General features: G+C 39.3%; 1 protein-coding gene across 4 annotated transcripts in view; it reads right to left on the reverse strand.

The window, feature by feature from the left end:
- LOC123512522 (metallo-beta-lactamase domain-containing protein 1-like) overlaps positions 1 to 18,340 on the reverse strand; it is a 28,826-nt gene that overhangs the window by 4,045 nt on the left and 6,441 nt on the right. For 3 of the 4 annotated variants that reach the window (XM_045268952.1, XM_045268967.1, XM_045268960.1), the window contains 2 exons: positions 16,745 to 16,925; positions 10,485 to 10,649 (listed from right to left, as the gene is read on the reverse strand). In XM_045268952.1, the coding sequence (XP_045124887.1) occupies positions 10,485 to 10,649; positions 16,745 to 16,895 (316 nt within the window). In that variant the 5' untranslated portion in view covers positions 16,896 to 16,925. Of the gene's footprint in view, positions 1 to 10,484; positions 10,650 to 16,744; positions 16,926 to 17,970; positions 18,126 to 18,340 lie in introns of those variants that run through there. The other variant, XM_045268944.1, reaches the window with a different exon arrangement.

An 18,340-nucleotide genomic window follows, 5' to 3' on the forward strand; every position in this document is an offset into this window, starting at 1 on the left:
AAGACAATTCAAGGAAAGTATGATATATTTCTAAACAAGTAAAATGAGGGAGTAAAGAGATGTTTCTGAATACAGAGAGTAAAAGAGAGAAAACACACGTGGTATAATGCTAAATGTGCAGAAGCTTCAAAGTGTAAGGATGCAGCACGTAAAAAATGAAGGAAGCAACGGAATGAAGCAAACAGGAAGCAGTATAAAGAGGTACAAAACAAATACATTAAAATAAGAAGGGAGGAGGAGAGAAATTTTGAAAAGGATGTAGTGAAGAGATGTGAAAAGGAACCCAAACTTTATTATAAAAGTATATAAATGGAAAAATGACAGACAGAAAGACCATCACTTAAGTTAATTAAAGGAAATAGGATATATGAAACATTGCAAGAAATGAGTGAACTTATGAATAAGAGCTTTAACACATTAGTGCTCAGTCATAGATCCTGTTTCAATTTTCTTATGAAATTTGGTACAAACAGTGTCTATGGGATAAGAAAACATGCACGTCCTTTAAAGTACACTTGGGCATTATCTTAGAGAAAATCTGTAAAATATATAAAGTAGGAAAACTAAAAAAAAAAAAAAAAAAAAAAAAAAATTGGTGGAAATATGCTTATATTATAATATTTATTGAACCTTAATAAATGTTTGGGAATAAATGTGTGCTCTTTAAGAAATCCAACTTAGCAAAAGCACAAGATGATTTTTTTAATCTATTATTGATATATTTTTACAGATTACATTGGACTTATCATTAATCTGACAAATAAGCATGATATTCTTTTCTACACATGACCAAGTAAATCTCAAGAGAAGTAGGTTTCCATTGTCCTTTATGCTCACCACTACTCCCACCTTGTCATAAAGACGCCAGGCCAAGAAAAAAAAAAAAGACATTCATTAGACCAGTTATGCAGTGCCCCGCGCTACTTTCATTTTCTTTTTTTATGTCCTGGCCTATAGCACCTGTAGGTAAATTGAAGAGTATTAGAAACACTGTTAAGCTTCCACCCATTAAGGGCACAGTTAATTTTATTTATAGTGATACCCATACTACGGCCCATATCACCACCCAACTACATCTTTGGTGTAACGATATAGAACCTGGGTATCATGGCGACGTGTAGGTAACTTTAAACCACTCCACAAAAGACAAAGTATCAAGGCGGTACATGGTGGGATTCAAACCTACGCGTGGACGTCTGTCCAATCTCACACTCACCACACTTTATCCACTATGCCACTGCTTCCCTAATTGTGAGTTCTGTTGGTATAGTATCAAAATGATGCATTTTGGCGATTTTCTGATGAAAATTCACTTTCAGTTTGAAAGTCACGAAAGGTTTGCAAGCTTCCTGAGTCACTAACATCAAATGTAGAGAAGCCAAACTTGGTGAAAAACATCCTTATGGGGTCCTCTCATCATTAACATTACCATTCTTTGATTTCTATGATTCACTGTCTGTTTGAATGTCACGACGGAGACATCATTTGACGGAGGATCCTAGCACAAGCCACAATCAGGTGGATTTTGACATGGTATCTCTGTATTCCTTTTAGAATGGATTTTTACATGAAAGTGGTAACGCTGTTTTGCAATGACAGAAATTAACACATCTGGTCTCGGCAGCTCTACAAAGGCATGTGGCCCTGGCACATGCTGTACAGGAGCATACAACTGTCCAATGGGGCTCCAGGCTCTTCCACGAGGTTTCAGGCACTAAATGGTCCTTTTCACACTTGTACCCAAAATCTTCTGCCATCAGTGAGATTGTGTGTTCATTACCCATTTCCAAGGCATGGATAATGCTATAGGCATTGTAGTAGCTACGTTTGATATGTGGAAGGAGTCCTTGGCTGGTGGGGGGCAGATTGTGATGTGAAGTCCCTTTAGTGTGATGGAAAACCTCTTCCCGCATGGCAGAGAAATTCTTGGCCTTACTTACTGGTCTGAACACTTTGACCAAATACTGTTCTGCATCTCTGATGGTAGGTTGTGACAGGGTCGGCAACTTCCCAAAATGCCTAAGCAATTCAAACCTACGCGTGGACGTCTGTCCAATCTCACACTCACCACACTTTATCCACTATGCCACTGCTTCCCTAATTGTGAGTTCTGTTGGTATAGTATTAGTCCTGGCTCTGGGGGAGTGTCTGTGTACATTTCTCTTTTACAGCTAAACCATGCATTTTCCTCTTCCATATGATGAGGACATTCAAAAAAGGTTGGGTAGAACTTTCGCACCTGGTACGTTTTCTCTGCAGAGCTCAATATGCAATTATACCACCTGGCTACCGAAGGACGAACCGCAGGGTGTACAATATTGGTTAAAAATAGCATCCCTAGTAACAGGATCCACGATCCAATCTACTGCGGAGAAGGCACAGAAGGCCTGGGGGTTAAAATACGTCTGCGGCACGAGTTCCTCACCATCTATAACCTATACCACCACACCGAATTCCTACTCAAGCTAGATGAACTCTTTGAACTCTGTACCAGCGAAAGCGTTCTCATTGGTGGGGATTTCAATGCCCATCATGTCATCCTGGGCTCCTGGAGTCACAACAGGAATGGTTGAGTCTTCGCTGAGGTCATGAGCAACGCCCCTGAAGTTAAACTCCTCAACGCTAGCGAGCTTACCCACATTGCGGGAGGCATTCTTGACCTCACCTTTGTCTCCCCTCATCTAGGCAGACACGCAACATGGAAGATCCATGACCACCTTGCAAGCAATCATTTCGTGAGTGAAATAACTATTCGCAGCCACAGGCTCCTTACCTCGAGCCACATTCCCAGATGGAATACGAGGGAAGCAAACTGGACAACCTTTATAGAAGTGCTCGACCAACACCTGCAAGAAACACTTCTCGAACCGGAGCTGGAAGACTTAGAGCACAGGCTTGTAACCGCCTTCCACACTGCAGCAGAAGCATCAATCCCTCTCACCAAAAGACCCAAACTGCATCATCAGGACCGATGGTACTACGACAAAAGAGTCAAAGAGTACAATCACCGAATCAACCAGGCAAGAAAACTCAACCGCCGGAACAACACACAGGCAACACGCGACCTTCTCAGAGCTGCCGTCAGGACAGCAAGAGAGGGAAAGAAATGCATAATGACATAAAAATGGCTGGAGTGGTGTGGCGGCATGAACGCACACACGAAGATAGGAGACTTGTGGAAACACAAAGATAGCCTCAGGGAGGAAAACTGCAGCCACGCCAACACACCCTGATCCGCAAGGTGAAGCGGAAAAACTTATAATCACCTATGTAGACAGAGCAAGTTCACACCAACTACCCCTGACACTATTACTCAAGTAAACAGGCGCCAGACAGAGCGTAAAATAATAATCGAGCAAGCATGCGAGGAGGCGAAACTATCCAATACTGCCTTCACACTCATCGAGCTGCAGGACGCTCTTCAACCGCGACCCGACACTGCTACTGGGAGTGACAAGATCTCCTACACTATGGTGAGACATGCCAGCCCGATCGCCAAATAAGAGATACTCCGTGCCATCAACATGTCCTACAATGCTGGTCGTCTTCCATCAGCCTGGAAAGAAGAAACCATTATGCCCATCCCGAAACCAAAAGAACCTGGCAAAACCAGGCCCATCTTGCTGCTCAGTTGCCTCGGAAAAACTGCAGAGAAGATGGTTCTCGAAAGGCTGCAGTGGGCTACAGGCGCAGTGAAAGACAATATTTTTGCATACACCCGAGGCCTCGGCACCAGAGATTGCCTTTGGGAAATGCTAACCACCATATCAAGGAGGAAAGCGGTGGTTGTCTTTCTGGACATGGAGAAAGCATTCGAACTGGCCAACCCGACAGCCATATTAGCAGCACTCGCACGCAAGGGAGTAGGAGGCAAACTACTCAAGTGGACAAAAGATTTCCTAACTGACAGACGGGCAAGAATACGTTTCCAGGGCCATTTCTCACCAAGCATGACCTTCGAAAATGGGACACCACAGGGCAGCATACTCAACCCATACCTCTTCAATGTACTGATGGAAGACTTGACATCCTCACCTCTACCATCTAGAACGAAGATCTTATGCTACGCTGATGATGTGGCCTTAGTGTCCACCGGGCCACATCACCTACAGAAGGCGCAGCGCGGGATCAATGATTTAACGACAAATTGCCAGTCTTTAAACCTTAAAATAAAAAAACTTTAACAAGACCAAGGCTGTTTACTTCAATGGCCAAAGACCTCATGTACCGCTCAGAGCGCACAACATCGACATCGAGTGGACTCTAGGACACCAGTATCTCGGGATCTGGCTCGACCATAAACTCACCTTCCAGCAACATGTTCGCCACACCATTGACTGGATCTAACCACGTATTAGAATCATGAGAGCCATGACAGCTATAGAAGGCAGAGCCGACTTTCGAGTACTGAAGACTTATTACTTCCAGGCCATCCGCAGCATTGTAGACTATGCTGCACCCGTTCTTGCCACCGCTCAAACTTACCAAATAGACCAGCTCGAAAAAGTCCAAAACGCCGCCCTCCGCCTCATGCCTGGTGCACCGCAATGGGCAAAACTATGCAATCTGAGAGCGGAGGCGAAGCTACCTCAGCTCTTACACCGAATCCGGGCAATCAGCATCAACCTCCTAGCAGGAAAAGCCACCCAACCACGACACTCCGCCATCGTCCGCAGTGTAATTCAAAGCCTCCCCCATGACGAAAACCTTTTTAGGAAAAAGACATAGGCCAGTAGAACAGCAAACAACATAAAATCACTGCAAGCTGAAGTCACATTCACAAATCTGCGCCACGATCCTCCCCACCTGCTTACTCGCGTGCCCCCCCATGGGAGGATCCACCCATCCAGGTCTCCGTTTCATCCTTGACCGGAAAAAAAAACAGCCTGTCCCCCATCGAACTTGCCCGCCAAGCACAGGCAGCCCTCTCCGCCGGAGAAGTTATCCGGGCCGACACCTATTTCACCGACGGGTCTGTAGACCCCATCACTCATAGAGAAGCAGCAGCTTTTAATCACAACGAAGCAACAGGGTGCTTCCGCCTTCCCTACCACTCATCCACCCTACAAACTGAACTAATCGCCATCAAAAAAGCACTCGAGCACGCAACACAAAAACACAGACACGTTACTATACACACAGATTCTCTAGGAGCTATCCAATGCCTTCAACAGAAACACCCCAAAGACAACATACATATCATCACTTCCATACTCACAACAGCCAAACACATACACGATCAGGGAAGCAGGATCACCCTAAACTTGATCCCCAGCCACTCTGGCCTCAAAGGGAACGAGCTAGCAGACGAAGCCACTAAAAACGCACTGCACCTCTCAGCTGTAAACACCCACATACCACCATCCAAGAGCCTTTTAAAAAGCACAATAAACAAAACAGCAAACACAACCTACAAAACCGACGTCCAACGCAACGCAGCCGAAGGCTCCCGCAGTGCAAACTGGTACCTCACCACCACAGACGACACACACATCATGTTACCCGACAAGTTACCTCGCTACATCACTACGCGAATGCACAGGCTCCGCCTAGGATACCACTGTCTAGCGGAGCTGAACAATACACTGCCACTCACATGCACTCACTGCAACACACCTACTAACACACCACTACTACACTATGTCACCAACTGCGAAAACACCAGCCGCTTTCTTCAACGAAGACCTACAGCTCCATTCACACTCCAACACACACGATTAGATCAACTCATCGAGTTGGTCAAAAGTTCCCGCCACCTCGATAGGGGACCACATATATATAATTTTTTTAAGCTCAGAAAATATATATATATACTGCATATATATATATATATATATATATATATATATATATATATATATATATATATATATATATATATATATATATATATATATATAAGCTCATAGAAAACCAGCAACTAACTATGGGCCACTGCGTTAGCAGAAAAGGCCCATGCCTTTCTTGGAAAGGCAAATCTTAAGAAAAAAAAAAAATAAAGAAAGAAAAAAGAGAAATATAACTTATTTTTGGAAATATACAAAACAGGAGTCAGGAATATGTCCCAAAATATAGACCTAAAGAAGAAGGAAAGAAAGATTGGTTTAATGCAAGGTGTGCTAGGGCAAAGGAGAAAAGAGATGGAGCATGGAAAAGGTGGAGGAGAAATAGAAATCCAGTAAATAAGGAAAACTTCAAGGCAGCGAGAAATGAATATGTTAAGGTGAGGAAGGAAGAGGAAAAGAACATTGTCGAAAAAAGGAGCAACCAAAATTGTTCTATAGATTCATAAATGGAAAAATTAGGCAAAAAGAAACAATAGAAAGGTTAAAAGGAGAGAACGGGATGGTGGAAGACCCAAAAAGTATGGCAGAACTATTAAATAAAAATTCCAGGAGGTCTTTACTAAGGAATCCAAATTTGAGAGGCCACAGGGTAATAGAGAGACAATCTATATGAAAGAGATTAAAGTAACCAAGCTTGAAATAAAAGAGTTAATGAAGGAACTGGATGAAGAGAAGGCAATGGGACCAGATGAAGTCTCAGGCAGAATACTGAAAGAATGTAGGGAAGAACTAGCAAGTCCTATATACAACATCATAAAATGCTCAATAGAAAATGGAACAGTACCAGTAGAATGGAAAAGAGCTGAGGTGGTTCCCATATATAAGAGTGGAAGGAAGGAAGAACCTTTAAATTACAGACCGGTATCACTAACTAGTGTAATATGCAAGATGTGTGAAAGAATAATAAAGAAACAATGGATCAAATTCCTTGAAGACAACAAATTAATATCAAATAGCCAATTTGGTTTTAGAAAAAGATGGTCTTGTGTAACTAATTTATTGAGTTTCTATTCTAGAATAGTTGATAGAGTACAAGAGAGAGAGGGATGGGTTGACTGTATTTATTTGGATTTAAAAAAGGTGTTTGACAAAGTGCCACATGCAAGATTACTATGGAAGTTAGAGGAGAAGGGTGGCTTAAAAGGAAGCACATTGAGATGGATAGAAAGTTATTTGAGGGGGAGAGAAATAAGGACGGTAGTTAAAGATATGAAGTCCAAGTGGAGAGCAGTAGAAAGCAGAGTGCCGCAGGGATCAGTATTGGCACCAATACTTTTCCTCATTTATATTAACGACATGCCAGAAGGAGTGAACAGCTACATAAATCTGTTTGCAGATGATATGAAACTGTGCAGAGTTATAAAACAAAAGGAGGATTGTGAAATACTGCAAGAAGACCTAAATAAGATCTGGGAATGGAGTAAGAAGTGGGAAATGGAATTCAATGTGAACAAAAGCCATGTCATGGAAATGGGAAAGAGTGAAAGACGACCAGTGGGAATCTATAAGATGGGAGATGGAGTAGAACTGGAGAAAGTAAAAAAGGAAAAGGACTTGGGAGTGACAATGGAAGAAAACAATCAACCGGTAAGCCATATTGATAGAATTTTCAGAGACATATAATTTGCTAAGGAATATTGGACTAGCATTTCACTACATGGACAAAGAAATGATGAAGAAATTGATAAATATTATAATAAGACCCAGATTGGAATATGCAGGAGTAGTGTGGACTCCTCATAAAAAGAAACACATAAGGAAGTTGGAGAGACTACAAAAAATGGCTACAAGAATGGTTCCAGAATTTGAAGGGATGACATATGAGGAGAGACTAAAGGCTATGGATCTACCATTCCTGGAACAGAGAAGAGAGAGAGGGGATCTGATACAAGTTTATAAATTGATCAACAGAATGGACCAAATGGATAATGAGAAACAGATCCTGAGAGAAGAATATGACATTCGAAGCACAAGATCACATAGTAAAAGCTGAGATCATGGAAATGGGAAAAGTGAAAGACGACCAGTGGGAATCTACAAGATGGGAGATGGAGTAGAACTGGAGAAAGTTAAAAAGGAAAAGGACTTAGGAGTGACAATGGAAGAAAACAATCAATCAGTAAACCATATTGATAGAATTTTTAGAGAAACATAATTTGCTAAGGAATATTGGAGTAGCATTTCACTACATGGACAAAGAAATGATGAAGAAATTGATAAGTACTATAATAAGACCCAGATTGGAATATGCAGGAGTAGTGTGGACCCCTCATAAAAAGAAACACATAAGGAAATTAGAGAGGCTACAAAAAATAGCTACAAGAATGGTTCCAGAATTTGAAGGGATGACATATGAGGAGAGACTAAAGGCTATGGATCTACCAACCTTGGAGCAGAGAAGAGAGAGAGGGGATCTGATACAAGTTTATAAATTGATTAACGGAATGGACCAAGTGGATAATGAGAAACTGATCCTGAGAGAAGAATATGACATCCGAAGCACAAGATCACATGTAAAAAGCTGAGAAAAGGAAGATGTCTGAGAGATATTAAAAATGATAGTTTCCCGCAGAGATGTATTGAGATGTGGAACAGTTTAAATGAAGTAGTGTCTGCAACGAGTGTGCATACTTTTAAAGTAAGATTGGATAAGTGTAGATATGGAGACGGGGAAACAGGAGCATAAAGCCCAGGCCCTGTAAAACTACAACTAGGTAAATACTAGGTAAACACACACACACACACACACACACACACACACACACACACACACACACACACACACACATATATATATATATATATATATATATATATATATATATATATATATATATATATATATATATAATATAATATTGTGTGAGAGAGAGAGAGAGAGAGAGAGAGAGAGAAAGAGAGAGAGAGAGAGAGAGAAAGAAAAAAAAAAGAAAAAAGAAAAAAGAGAGAGAGAGAGAGAGAGAGTGTATTTTGGGAAGTAGCACAGGGCTATGACTTTCCTCCTGCCTTGAGTCCCTTCCCTTCACGGTGAGGATTGACAGCTGCTACTCAATCACAGGCTACTTTTCAGACAGCTGCAGAAGTGACCAATGAATGTGTACTGCAACCTATTTAGAGAAATGATTATCCTAAACTTTTTTGCGATGCACAAGTGAATAATATTTTCTAGAGAAGTAGAGATCTGATGCATTATCATCCTATCATGCTCCAGGAGAACACCATTGAATAAACAAGCATGTGTAGGACTTTCATATCAATCAGGTGAATGCAAATAGCAAAACAAAGACAAAATTATAAAAATCTTTAGGAGTGAATATCTCAAAAAGTGTTTTTTTACACCAAAAATTTTCACAAAATCAGCATAAACTCTGACTTTTGTTTGGTATCATTTTAAACTACAACAAAATGCAATTCTTTTGTTGGAATTAGATTTTTGATAATGTTTATAGAAAATTAAATAAAAGAAAGTGAGAGAAAAAAAATGAGTGGGCAGTTCAACTCGGAGTTTAGTCCCTATGTCAGTCAGAGTCTAACTTATTGTGAAATCTGAGTTATCAGAATCCGAGTTATCGAGGTTCAACAGTGTACGTCATTTCCATCACACACAAATATTTTTCAGGTTATGATTGTTTTTTAAACTCCAACTTATGCCTTCCTCTCATTCCCAACAATCTTGGGGATCTATAAGAAATTGAGATTTTTGGGGTGGAGAAGCATTACATTAAATAATGTGAATTGCAAAAGAGGCCTGGTCAACAAAATCACAAAAAAAAAATTGAAAATGGTTTGGTTGGGGCTTTTTAGGGGAAGGGGGGGAAATGGCAGTGGAAGTGGCAGCCCAGCTGTTGGATTGTTTACATCCAGGAGCACTGCCAATACTACTCTTCTGGCTGTATCCGTTACACCATGGCCCACTAGGGATGCTGAACAAAACCTATCCTAAAAACCAAGCAATGTCATCCTCAAGTTCTGGCCAATGTAGAGCTGGGTGATGAATGTTATGTTTACCTTTCCTTGTGCTCTTCATTTGGTCTTCTTGCTGTTGAGACATCAGTGTATGCCATCTTGTGATTAGTTAAACACCATTACTATAGCAAATGACAATCCTTTGTTTATTTCAGCTGAGAGGTGCACAAAAGCATTTGATAGATGATATGTGCTGCAGGAACTGCAGTGTACAATGAGTTACTCTCAAACACATCCCTGGGGTCTAGGAACAGATTAATCTCTTTTACATTGATTCCTATAGGAAATGGTTTTGGTTTATGAATATTTTGGTTTGTGAATGGCCTTCAGGAATAAATTGAATTCATAAACTGAGTTTCCACTATAGTTTTCAAATAAAATTGTACATCAATAAGGAAGCTAAATCTGGTAATTTCTATAACCAGATATAATTCACCACATGCTAACTTAAAGACACCATAGCAACATGGACAATGCCAACATCACAATATATTGCCATCAGGAGAAGGAAAAAAAAAAAAAAAAAAAAAAAAAAATAAATAAATAAAAAAAAAAAAAAATAAATAAAAAAAAAAAAATGTATAGCAATGTTTGAACACAAGATGTGAGGAAGAAAAGATACCAATATGTTTGCCAGAAATTAATACATTGATAAAATATGAAATTACAGACCTGTTTCAAATGGATGAATGAAAAATTCATCTTTGTAGGAAACACTGTATCCAACGATGTGTGTTGCTGCTGTAAATAAGTTTAGGTTACCCAAGTGATCTGAGTGGCCATGTGTTCCAACTGCATACTTCACATCAGCACAGGAGGTGTTTTCCTTGGCAAGCCCTAAAAGAAAGAAACAAAGAGTAGAATAACATTTACAGTAAACACTGATCCATATTTGAGATGGATTTAAAAAAAAAAAAAGGTTGAAGCACCACACACACACACACACACACACACACACACACACACACACACACACACACACACACACACACACACACGAGTTATGACAATGTAATGAAAGAGTGTGCCGATATGAAGAAGGAAAATGAAGCACTGAAAGAGGAAGTTAAGCTAATTAAAGTGAATTGCGATGGAGAAGCAGGCTGAATGGAAAAAAAGTCAGGAAGTGGAAAGAAAGGAGGTAAATTACAAAGTTGCAAGTCTGGAAAAGGAAATCAAAGAGTCTGGGGAGAAAACTTTGGGCCTTGCTGAAATTATAGATCAACAGATCATAGAAGAGAAGATTGCTGAGAAAGTGGTGAAGGTTATTAAATCAAATGAGACATTGGTGAGGGAAACTGTAGACAAAAAGAGATGTGTGGTGATATTTGGTGTGGAGGAGGATAAGACACCGAGTAAAATGGAGAGAGAGAAAACATAAAAAGGTGATAAATAATATCATTAATGTGGTGCAGGAGGAGGAAAAGACCTAGTACAAGAAATAGAGGACTTCCATAGAATTGGAAAGTTCACAAGAGAAGGTATGAGGCCAATAAGAATCAAACTTAAGTCACAAAAGGATGTAGATGAATTGGTGGAGAAGTCATGGAGGCTAGCCCAGCAGGAAACAACAAGGAAGATTTGGTTGAGAAGAGATCTCGGTGAAAAGGAAAGAGAAATGTTAAATGAGTTGAGAAAGGAGGCTTTGAAAAAAATGAAGAGAGGACAGAAGAGGAGAAGAAAGAGTTTTTCTGGAGAATCTTGGATATGAGACTGAGGAAGTGGTTCATAACCCAGAAAAGTACAGCAAGAAAGGACTAAAGAAACTTACGTATGAGCGAATGTAATGTATTCCAACATAAATGGAGTGATATCGGGATTTTAGAACTCAACGATTACTTGAGGGACAAGAACCCAGATATTGTGGGTCTTACTGAAACAAAACTGAGAGAGGGAGAAGACCTGATGATGGTTGGAGAAGGAAATATAATGTTTGGAAAAGAAATAGAGTAGGTAAGATGGGAGGAGGAGTGATGTTGCTGGTTAAAAAGATATAAAGGTGGATCAAGTGAAAGAAGGTATGGGAAAGGCAGAAGTGCTAAAGATCAGAGCAGAAACTAATGAAGGAAAAAGAGGCACTACATAGTGGTGTACGTACCACCTAAGACAAATGCATGGTCAGTACAGGAATATGAAGAAATGATAAGTGATACAGGAACATGTCTGGAAGAAATGTTGGGTGGCTGTGAACGAACTATAATGATGGGAGATTTTAATTGTAAAGAGGTGTGTTGGGAGGACTGGTCAATGGAAGGATCAGAGACAACATGGGAAATACACTATTGACACTGGCAATGGAAAATGTGTTAACTCAGTGGGTCAAAGAAGATACTAGGTTTGGAGGAGAGGGAGCATCGTCAAGACTGGACTTGGTCTTTAGTACAGAGCCAATGGTCATTGAGGAGATGAGGGTGGAGTGCCCTTTAGCAAAGAGTGATCATGCAGTTTTGGAGTTCAAGGTGATAGATGAAGAGAAATCTAGAAGAAATGAAGAATATAAAGTGGGAAGATGGAATTATGCCAAGACAGATTTTGGAAACCTAAAGAAATTCTTTCAAGAGACAAATTGGATGAAATTCAAGAGTGCTAAGGAGCAAATGAAAAGTGGAAGGAATTTATAAAATATACAAAGAAGGTGAGAAAAATTTGTACCAATAAGACAACATAGAGAAGTTGGAAAGCAGGACTGGTTTAACGATAGATGTGAAAAGGCTAGAACAAGAAAAGAGGATGCATGGAAGAGGTGGAGAAGGAAAAGACGGATTAAGCAGTGGAAAGTTACAAAAGAGCAAGAAATGAATATGTGTTGATTAGAAGAGAAGAAAGAAAGAAACAAGAAAAGGATATAATTGATAAATGTAAAGACCAACCAAGGCTTTTTACAGACATGTGAACAACAACATCAAAAATAGAGAAAGTATTGAAAGTTTAGAAGTAAATGGAGTATGCAGTGAAGATCCCAGGAAATGGCAGAGGCTATGAATGGATGCTTTCGGAAGGTATTCACAAAGGAGACTGCTTTTGACAAACCACTGGTAATGGAACAGAAAGGGATTATGAAGGAGTTTCAAGTAACTGTGGAGGAGATCAAGAATATGATGGGGAGTTTAGAAGTGAGAAAAGCTGTGGGACCTGATGGGGTATCAGGATGGATTTTAAGAGAATGCAGGAGCAACTGGCAGAAAAAGTTTGTGAAGTAATTGATGCCTCATTAAGGGAAGGTGTAGTGCCCCAAGACTGGAAAAGAGCTAACATTGTCCCAATCTATAAATCAGGTAACAAGAGAGACCCATTGAACTATAGACCAGTGTCACTTACAAGTGTGGTAGCTAAGATGTGTGAGAGGGTGGTGAAGAATAGATGGACAGACTTCTTGGAGAAAAATGACATACTTTGTGAGTGTCAATTTGGTTTTAGAAAAGGGCGTTCATGCACGACAAACCTGATATGTTACTATTCGAGGGTGATAGATGTAATACAGGAAAGAGATGGTTGGGCTGATGGAATATATCTGGATTTAAAAAAGGCCTTTGATAAGGTACCACACCGGAGACTGATCTGGAAACTTGAAATGGTAGGAGGAGTGCATGGCAGTTTACTAAAATGGATGGAAGACTTTTGGTAGGAAGAGAAATGAGAACAATAATTAAGGACAGACCATCAGAATGGGGCTTGGTGGAGAGTGGAGTTCCACAGGGATCAGTGTTGGCACCAGTAATGTTCGCGGTCTACATAAATGACATGGTGGATGGGGTGTCCAGTTATGTGAGCCTATTTGCAGACGATGCAAAATTGTTAAGAAAAGTGAGATGTGACAAAGATTGCGAACTACTCCAGGAAGACTTGGACAGAATATGGAAATGGAGCTGTACATGGCAAATGGAGTTCAACACGACAAAATGCAAGAAAATAGAGTTTGGCAAGAGTGAAAGAAGAATCAGGAGTATGTACAAGATAGGAAATGAAGACATAAAACCAGTCATGAAGAAAAAGACCTTGGGGTGACAATTACCAATGACCTATCGCCAGAGAGACATATAAACAAAATAATTGGAGAAGTATTGAACTTATTGAGGAACATAAGAGTGGCGTTCAGATATTTAGATGAAGAAATGATGAAGAAAATAATTACTGCAATGATAAGACCGAGGCTTGAATATGCAACAATACAGTGGGCTCCGAACTTAAAGAAACACATAAGGAAACTAGAGAAAGTACAGAGGGCTGCAACAAAATGGTGCCTGACTTAAGAGATTTGACTTATGAAGACAGACTGAAAAGAATGCAACTTCCGACCCTGGAAAACAGAAGAGAAAGGGGAGACCTGATAGCAATATACAGAGTGATGATTGGCATGGAAAAATGGATAGGGAAGATCTGTGTATGTGGAATGAAAGAATGTCGAGAGGGCATGGGAAAAACTAAAATGGCCACTTATAGGAGAGATGTGAAAAATATAGCTTCCTCATAGAAGGGTGGAAGCATGGAATAGTTTAGACGTGGAAGTGGTCAACGCAAGGAATATTCATGATTTTAAGAAAAAGCTGGACATTAATAGATATGGAGACGGGACAACACGAGCATAGCTCTTTTCCCGTATGTTACAATTAGGTAAATACAATTAGGTAAATACACACACACACACACACACACACATTTAGAATTGCACTGATTACTATTGTATATTACTTTATCTCAACTCTGGTGATATGGTGATCAGGTAACTTGGCCTTGAGAGCAGACAACTCTTAAATGTAAAGATCCCAACAGTATGAAATGCTCCATGAAGATTTTTAAACCTGTTTGGATTCATATTCAAACTCCACATGAATGACTTACATATATCAGCACTATGGGGCAGCTCGGGCCTTCTTGTCCCAATGAGGACCTGAACATGCACATCTGCCATTACTAGCCCAACCTCCATTCCAGCCACATTTATGTTCAAATCATTTACCGAGCCGATATCAACCCTCTTCTCAAGGATAGTGCTTTAGCAACTTCTGTACACTCAACCCTCTGCTATCGTGCCTAATTGGTACATCTATCACTGCAAAATAGCCAAAATTGTGATAGCTGAAGTGAAGAACCTATGGTAATACAGTAAGCCCCAACACTTGGTGAATCTCAGCTTGGCGAAATTCACTTTTGGCGATAGGGTAGCCATGGACCACTGAGTGCACGCTTGGCAATTTGAATTAAAACTCGGCGGCCCCTTGGCGGCTGCATGGCAAACCACAGGGCTCCCCAGAATAAATTCTGGCTACTTCTTCAAGCTTACTCTCTGAAAGACTGATACGTAGCTGGCATCAGAAGCATCTTTCATTTAATAACTCAGTGATGCAGTTTTAAATGTTTGTGATATTACGATCAAATATCACACGGTAATAGACCGGCAGCCCAGAGCATTTTGGTCAAATGAAGCAGGTACCAATATCTGACTATTGTCATTGAAGTGTTATTTCAATGTTTGATATTGCTCACTCTGACGGAAATTCAGGTACCTTATTTTGTCATTGTATTATTTTAAGTTTGTCGCATTTGTCATTGCAGTGTTTCGATGTTTCATAAAGCTCAATTTAGTGGGTGGATCCCCAGGGTTCACATTTTGGGGGTGTCTGGGAGACACTTGGCAGCGGAAAAATTGTCTTGCATCGGTCATTTGTTACTCAGTAGGATTTACTTATTCGAATGAAACTGATTTCAAACAGTACCTTTCATGTTTGATCTAGCCTGAAATTTGAGGCCCTTTTCGGGGGTCTGGGGGGTCAAATGCAGCATTGAGTGTGTCTGGGAGTAGTCATTACTTGTAATGTAGAATATGCTTTGTTGTTTAGAACAAGTCTTATGTAGTACATTCAATGTTTGATACAGCTCATTTTGGTGGGTGGATTCCCAGGGTCCACATTTTGGGGATGTCTGGGAGACCCTTAGGAGTGGAAAATTTGTCTTGCATCGGTCATTTCTTACTCAGTAAGATTTATTTATTCGAATGAAACTGATTTCAAGCAGTATCTTTCATATTTGATCTAGCCTAATTTTTTGGGACCCTTTTGGGCGCAGCAGGTAGAATGTCTGGGAAACACGAAAAAAATCTTCATATGATATGCTTGTAAGCCTAGTGTAATAGTTTCCTGGTATCCATCAATGTTTGATCTAGTGTATTTTTTTTGGCCCTTTCGGGGGTCACAGGGGCTACATGCAGCAGAGGGTCCTCACCAGAAATCCATATCTGTATATGCTAACTTAAGACCTACGAGGCCCAATAGTCAGATATTGGTACCTGCTTCGTTTGACCAAAATGCTCTGGGCTGCCAGTCTATAAGTATTCTTCTAATCTAACAATTTTACATTTTAAAAGATTTTCATAGCCTTCTCATCTTCATTTTTATCAAATCTATTACCTATTGTTAGCTCATTATCATTAGTAATATTACTATTTTACTATTATTATTATTATTATTATTATTATTATCATTATTATAATTACTAATATTCAAGTGAAGGTCTGACTGACATTTGCTTATCTCGAGTGTCTCAAAGCAGGATCAGTGTGTAGGTTTTCTTTGTCACACATACATTGTACCTATGATATTTATGTAACCTTGAGTCTTAAGAGGTAAATAATGGTATATCATATGATGAAACTTTACAATGATGTATTATGAATATGAGTGGAGACTTAAGAATACCAGTTTTTTCTTCTTCACGAAAGAGATCCTGTCTAAATTTGGGTGTCAATTTAGTTCATGTGTCTCATAAAAAGTTAGATACAGTAAAATTTCATGCTAAACACTACATGGCTAAGCATCAAACCTTGTCTTTCTTTAAACTGTGAGTCATTAAGTGAATGTACAACATCTAAACATTAAGTGTTAGCGACAAAATATGAAATTATGTAAACTTGAGATCAGAACAGTGATGTGAAATACCTTCCAACAGCACATCCTTGTCCCAGGCTGTCATGGTATCCACAATTACTAAGTTGGGACCCTTTATGAGTGTGCATGTGCAGTTCGCCCTCATGACACCATCCTTAAGGTAGGAGTAGCCATTGTGCAGCACGTGAACACTGTAGCTCATCTTTGGCTCGCTCTTGATACTGTGTGTGACCTAAGGATAAATAGGAAAACTAACATCACAAGAAATTCCTGAAACAACAATTGGTGAATAATCTTTTGGCAAGAATATTTGAGCTACTGTTCGAAAACACTCTTAGGAACAGATGGTCTACCATAAAGTGCAAGAATCCTCACAAGTGGTTGGCAGGCTGACATGAAAGGTTTCTGAGAAGTGAATATTATCTCTGAATCACAACTTACTTCATCACAAAATTACCTTCTTTCTTTTATCGTTAAACTGTATAAAGTTCCAATGGTTCTTTTACTACAAACTATATGAAACTCTAATGGTTCTTTCACACATTCATCTTACGGTCTGTAATAGTTTGCAATTTTGCTCAATTAGACCATACAGAAATGATAAGCCAAAGAATTTATCAAAGTTACTTTTCCAATTAACTCCTTGAGTACCATGACACATTTCCATATTAAATCTGCTTACTATTTGATGATTTTATACAGCTTCAGAGATTTATGGGATTAAAATAATGACATTAATCTTCTAATCTCCATAAATCCTTCCTAATGACAATAAAAGGTTTTAATCATACATAAATCTCAAGGTAAAAATGTGTCCCAGTATTGAAGGGGTTAATGATAAAAAGCTCCAATTGGATATCTTTTTTTAATAATCTATCTTGAGAAAATTAATGGAAGCCCAAATCTATCCATTAGAAGATTAAGTTACTCTAGCCTTTGCTTCTTGGTTGAAAATGATGAGACACTAACTAAATATATATTAGTATTAGATTAGCATATAGAAATGCATGATTAAAGCATATAAGCAACACTTGACTCCATACAGTTTAATTGAAAAAAACAATATTTCCTCTATAAATTTCCCTTGTGTCTATTTTAAAAATAGAAAACATGTAAAAGATATATTTTCCCAGCAATAAGATATTTGTCAGCAAAATTTCACAACACAATGTAACTGAAATCTCTATCTTAACTCAAACTTGTCTTAAAAAGAAAAAAAAAAAAAAAAAAAAAAAAAAAAAAAAAAAAAGAAAAGGCAGCTGATTAACATACTATACCTGAAGATGTTGTCTGTCATGGCTAAGAGTTCTTTTTGCCAGCCTTCAGTGTCATGGTTTGTTGGTATACTTAGGTGAAGAAAATTCATGAATGGTGGTCATATACTATTCAGTTTCTGCCAAGTTACCACCACTTACTTTATCACCTAATAGTTAGATAAGCTGCATTACCATGACTTATGTTAATAAAATTTTTTTTCTACATGATCATCTAAATGATTTACATCTTGAAGAATCACAGCTCAGTGACAACCTAAAGGGATCTTTGATTACACAATTTATGGTGGTCATCCGTTGTCCCGAACAAAGACTAAAGGGAAGGCGATCACACCTAAAATATTTCCCTTTTTCCTCCTTCATCCCAAATATT

The sequence above is a fragment of the Portunus trituberculatus genome, chromosome 4 (assembly GCF_017591435.1).
Source record: "Portunus trituberculatus isolate SZX2019 chromosome 4, ASM1759143v1, whole genome shotgun sequence".
NCBI lineage: Eukaryota > Metazoa > Arthropoda > Malacostraca > Decapoda > Portunidae > Portunus > Portunus trituberculatus.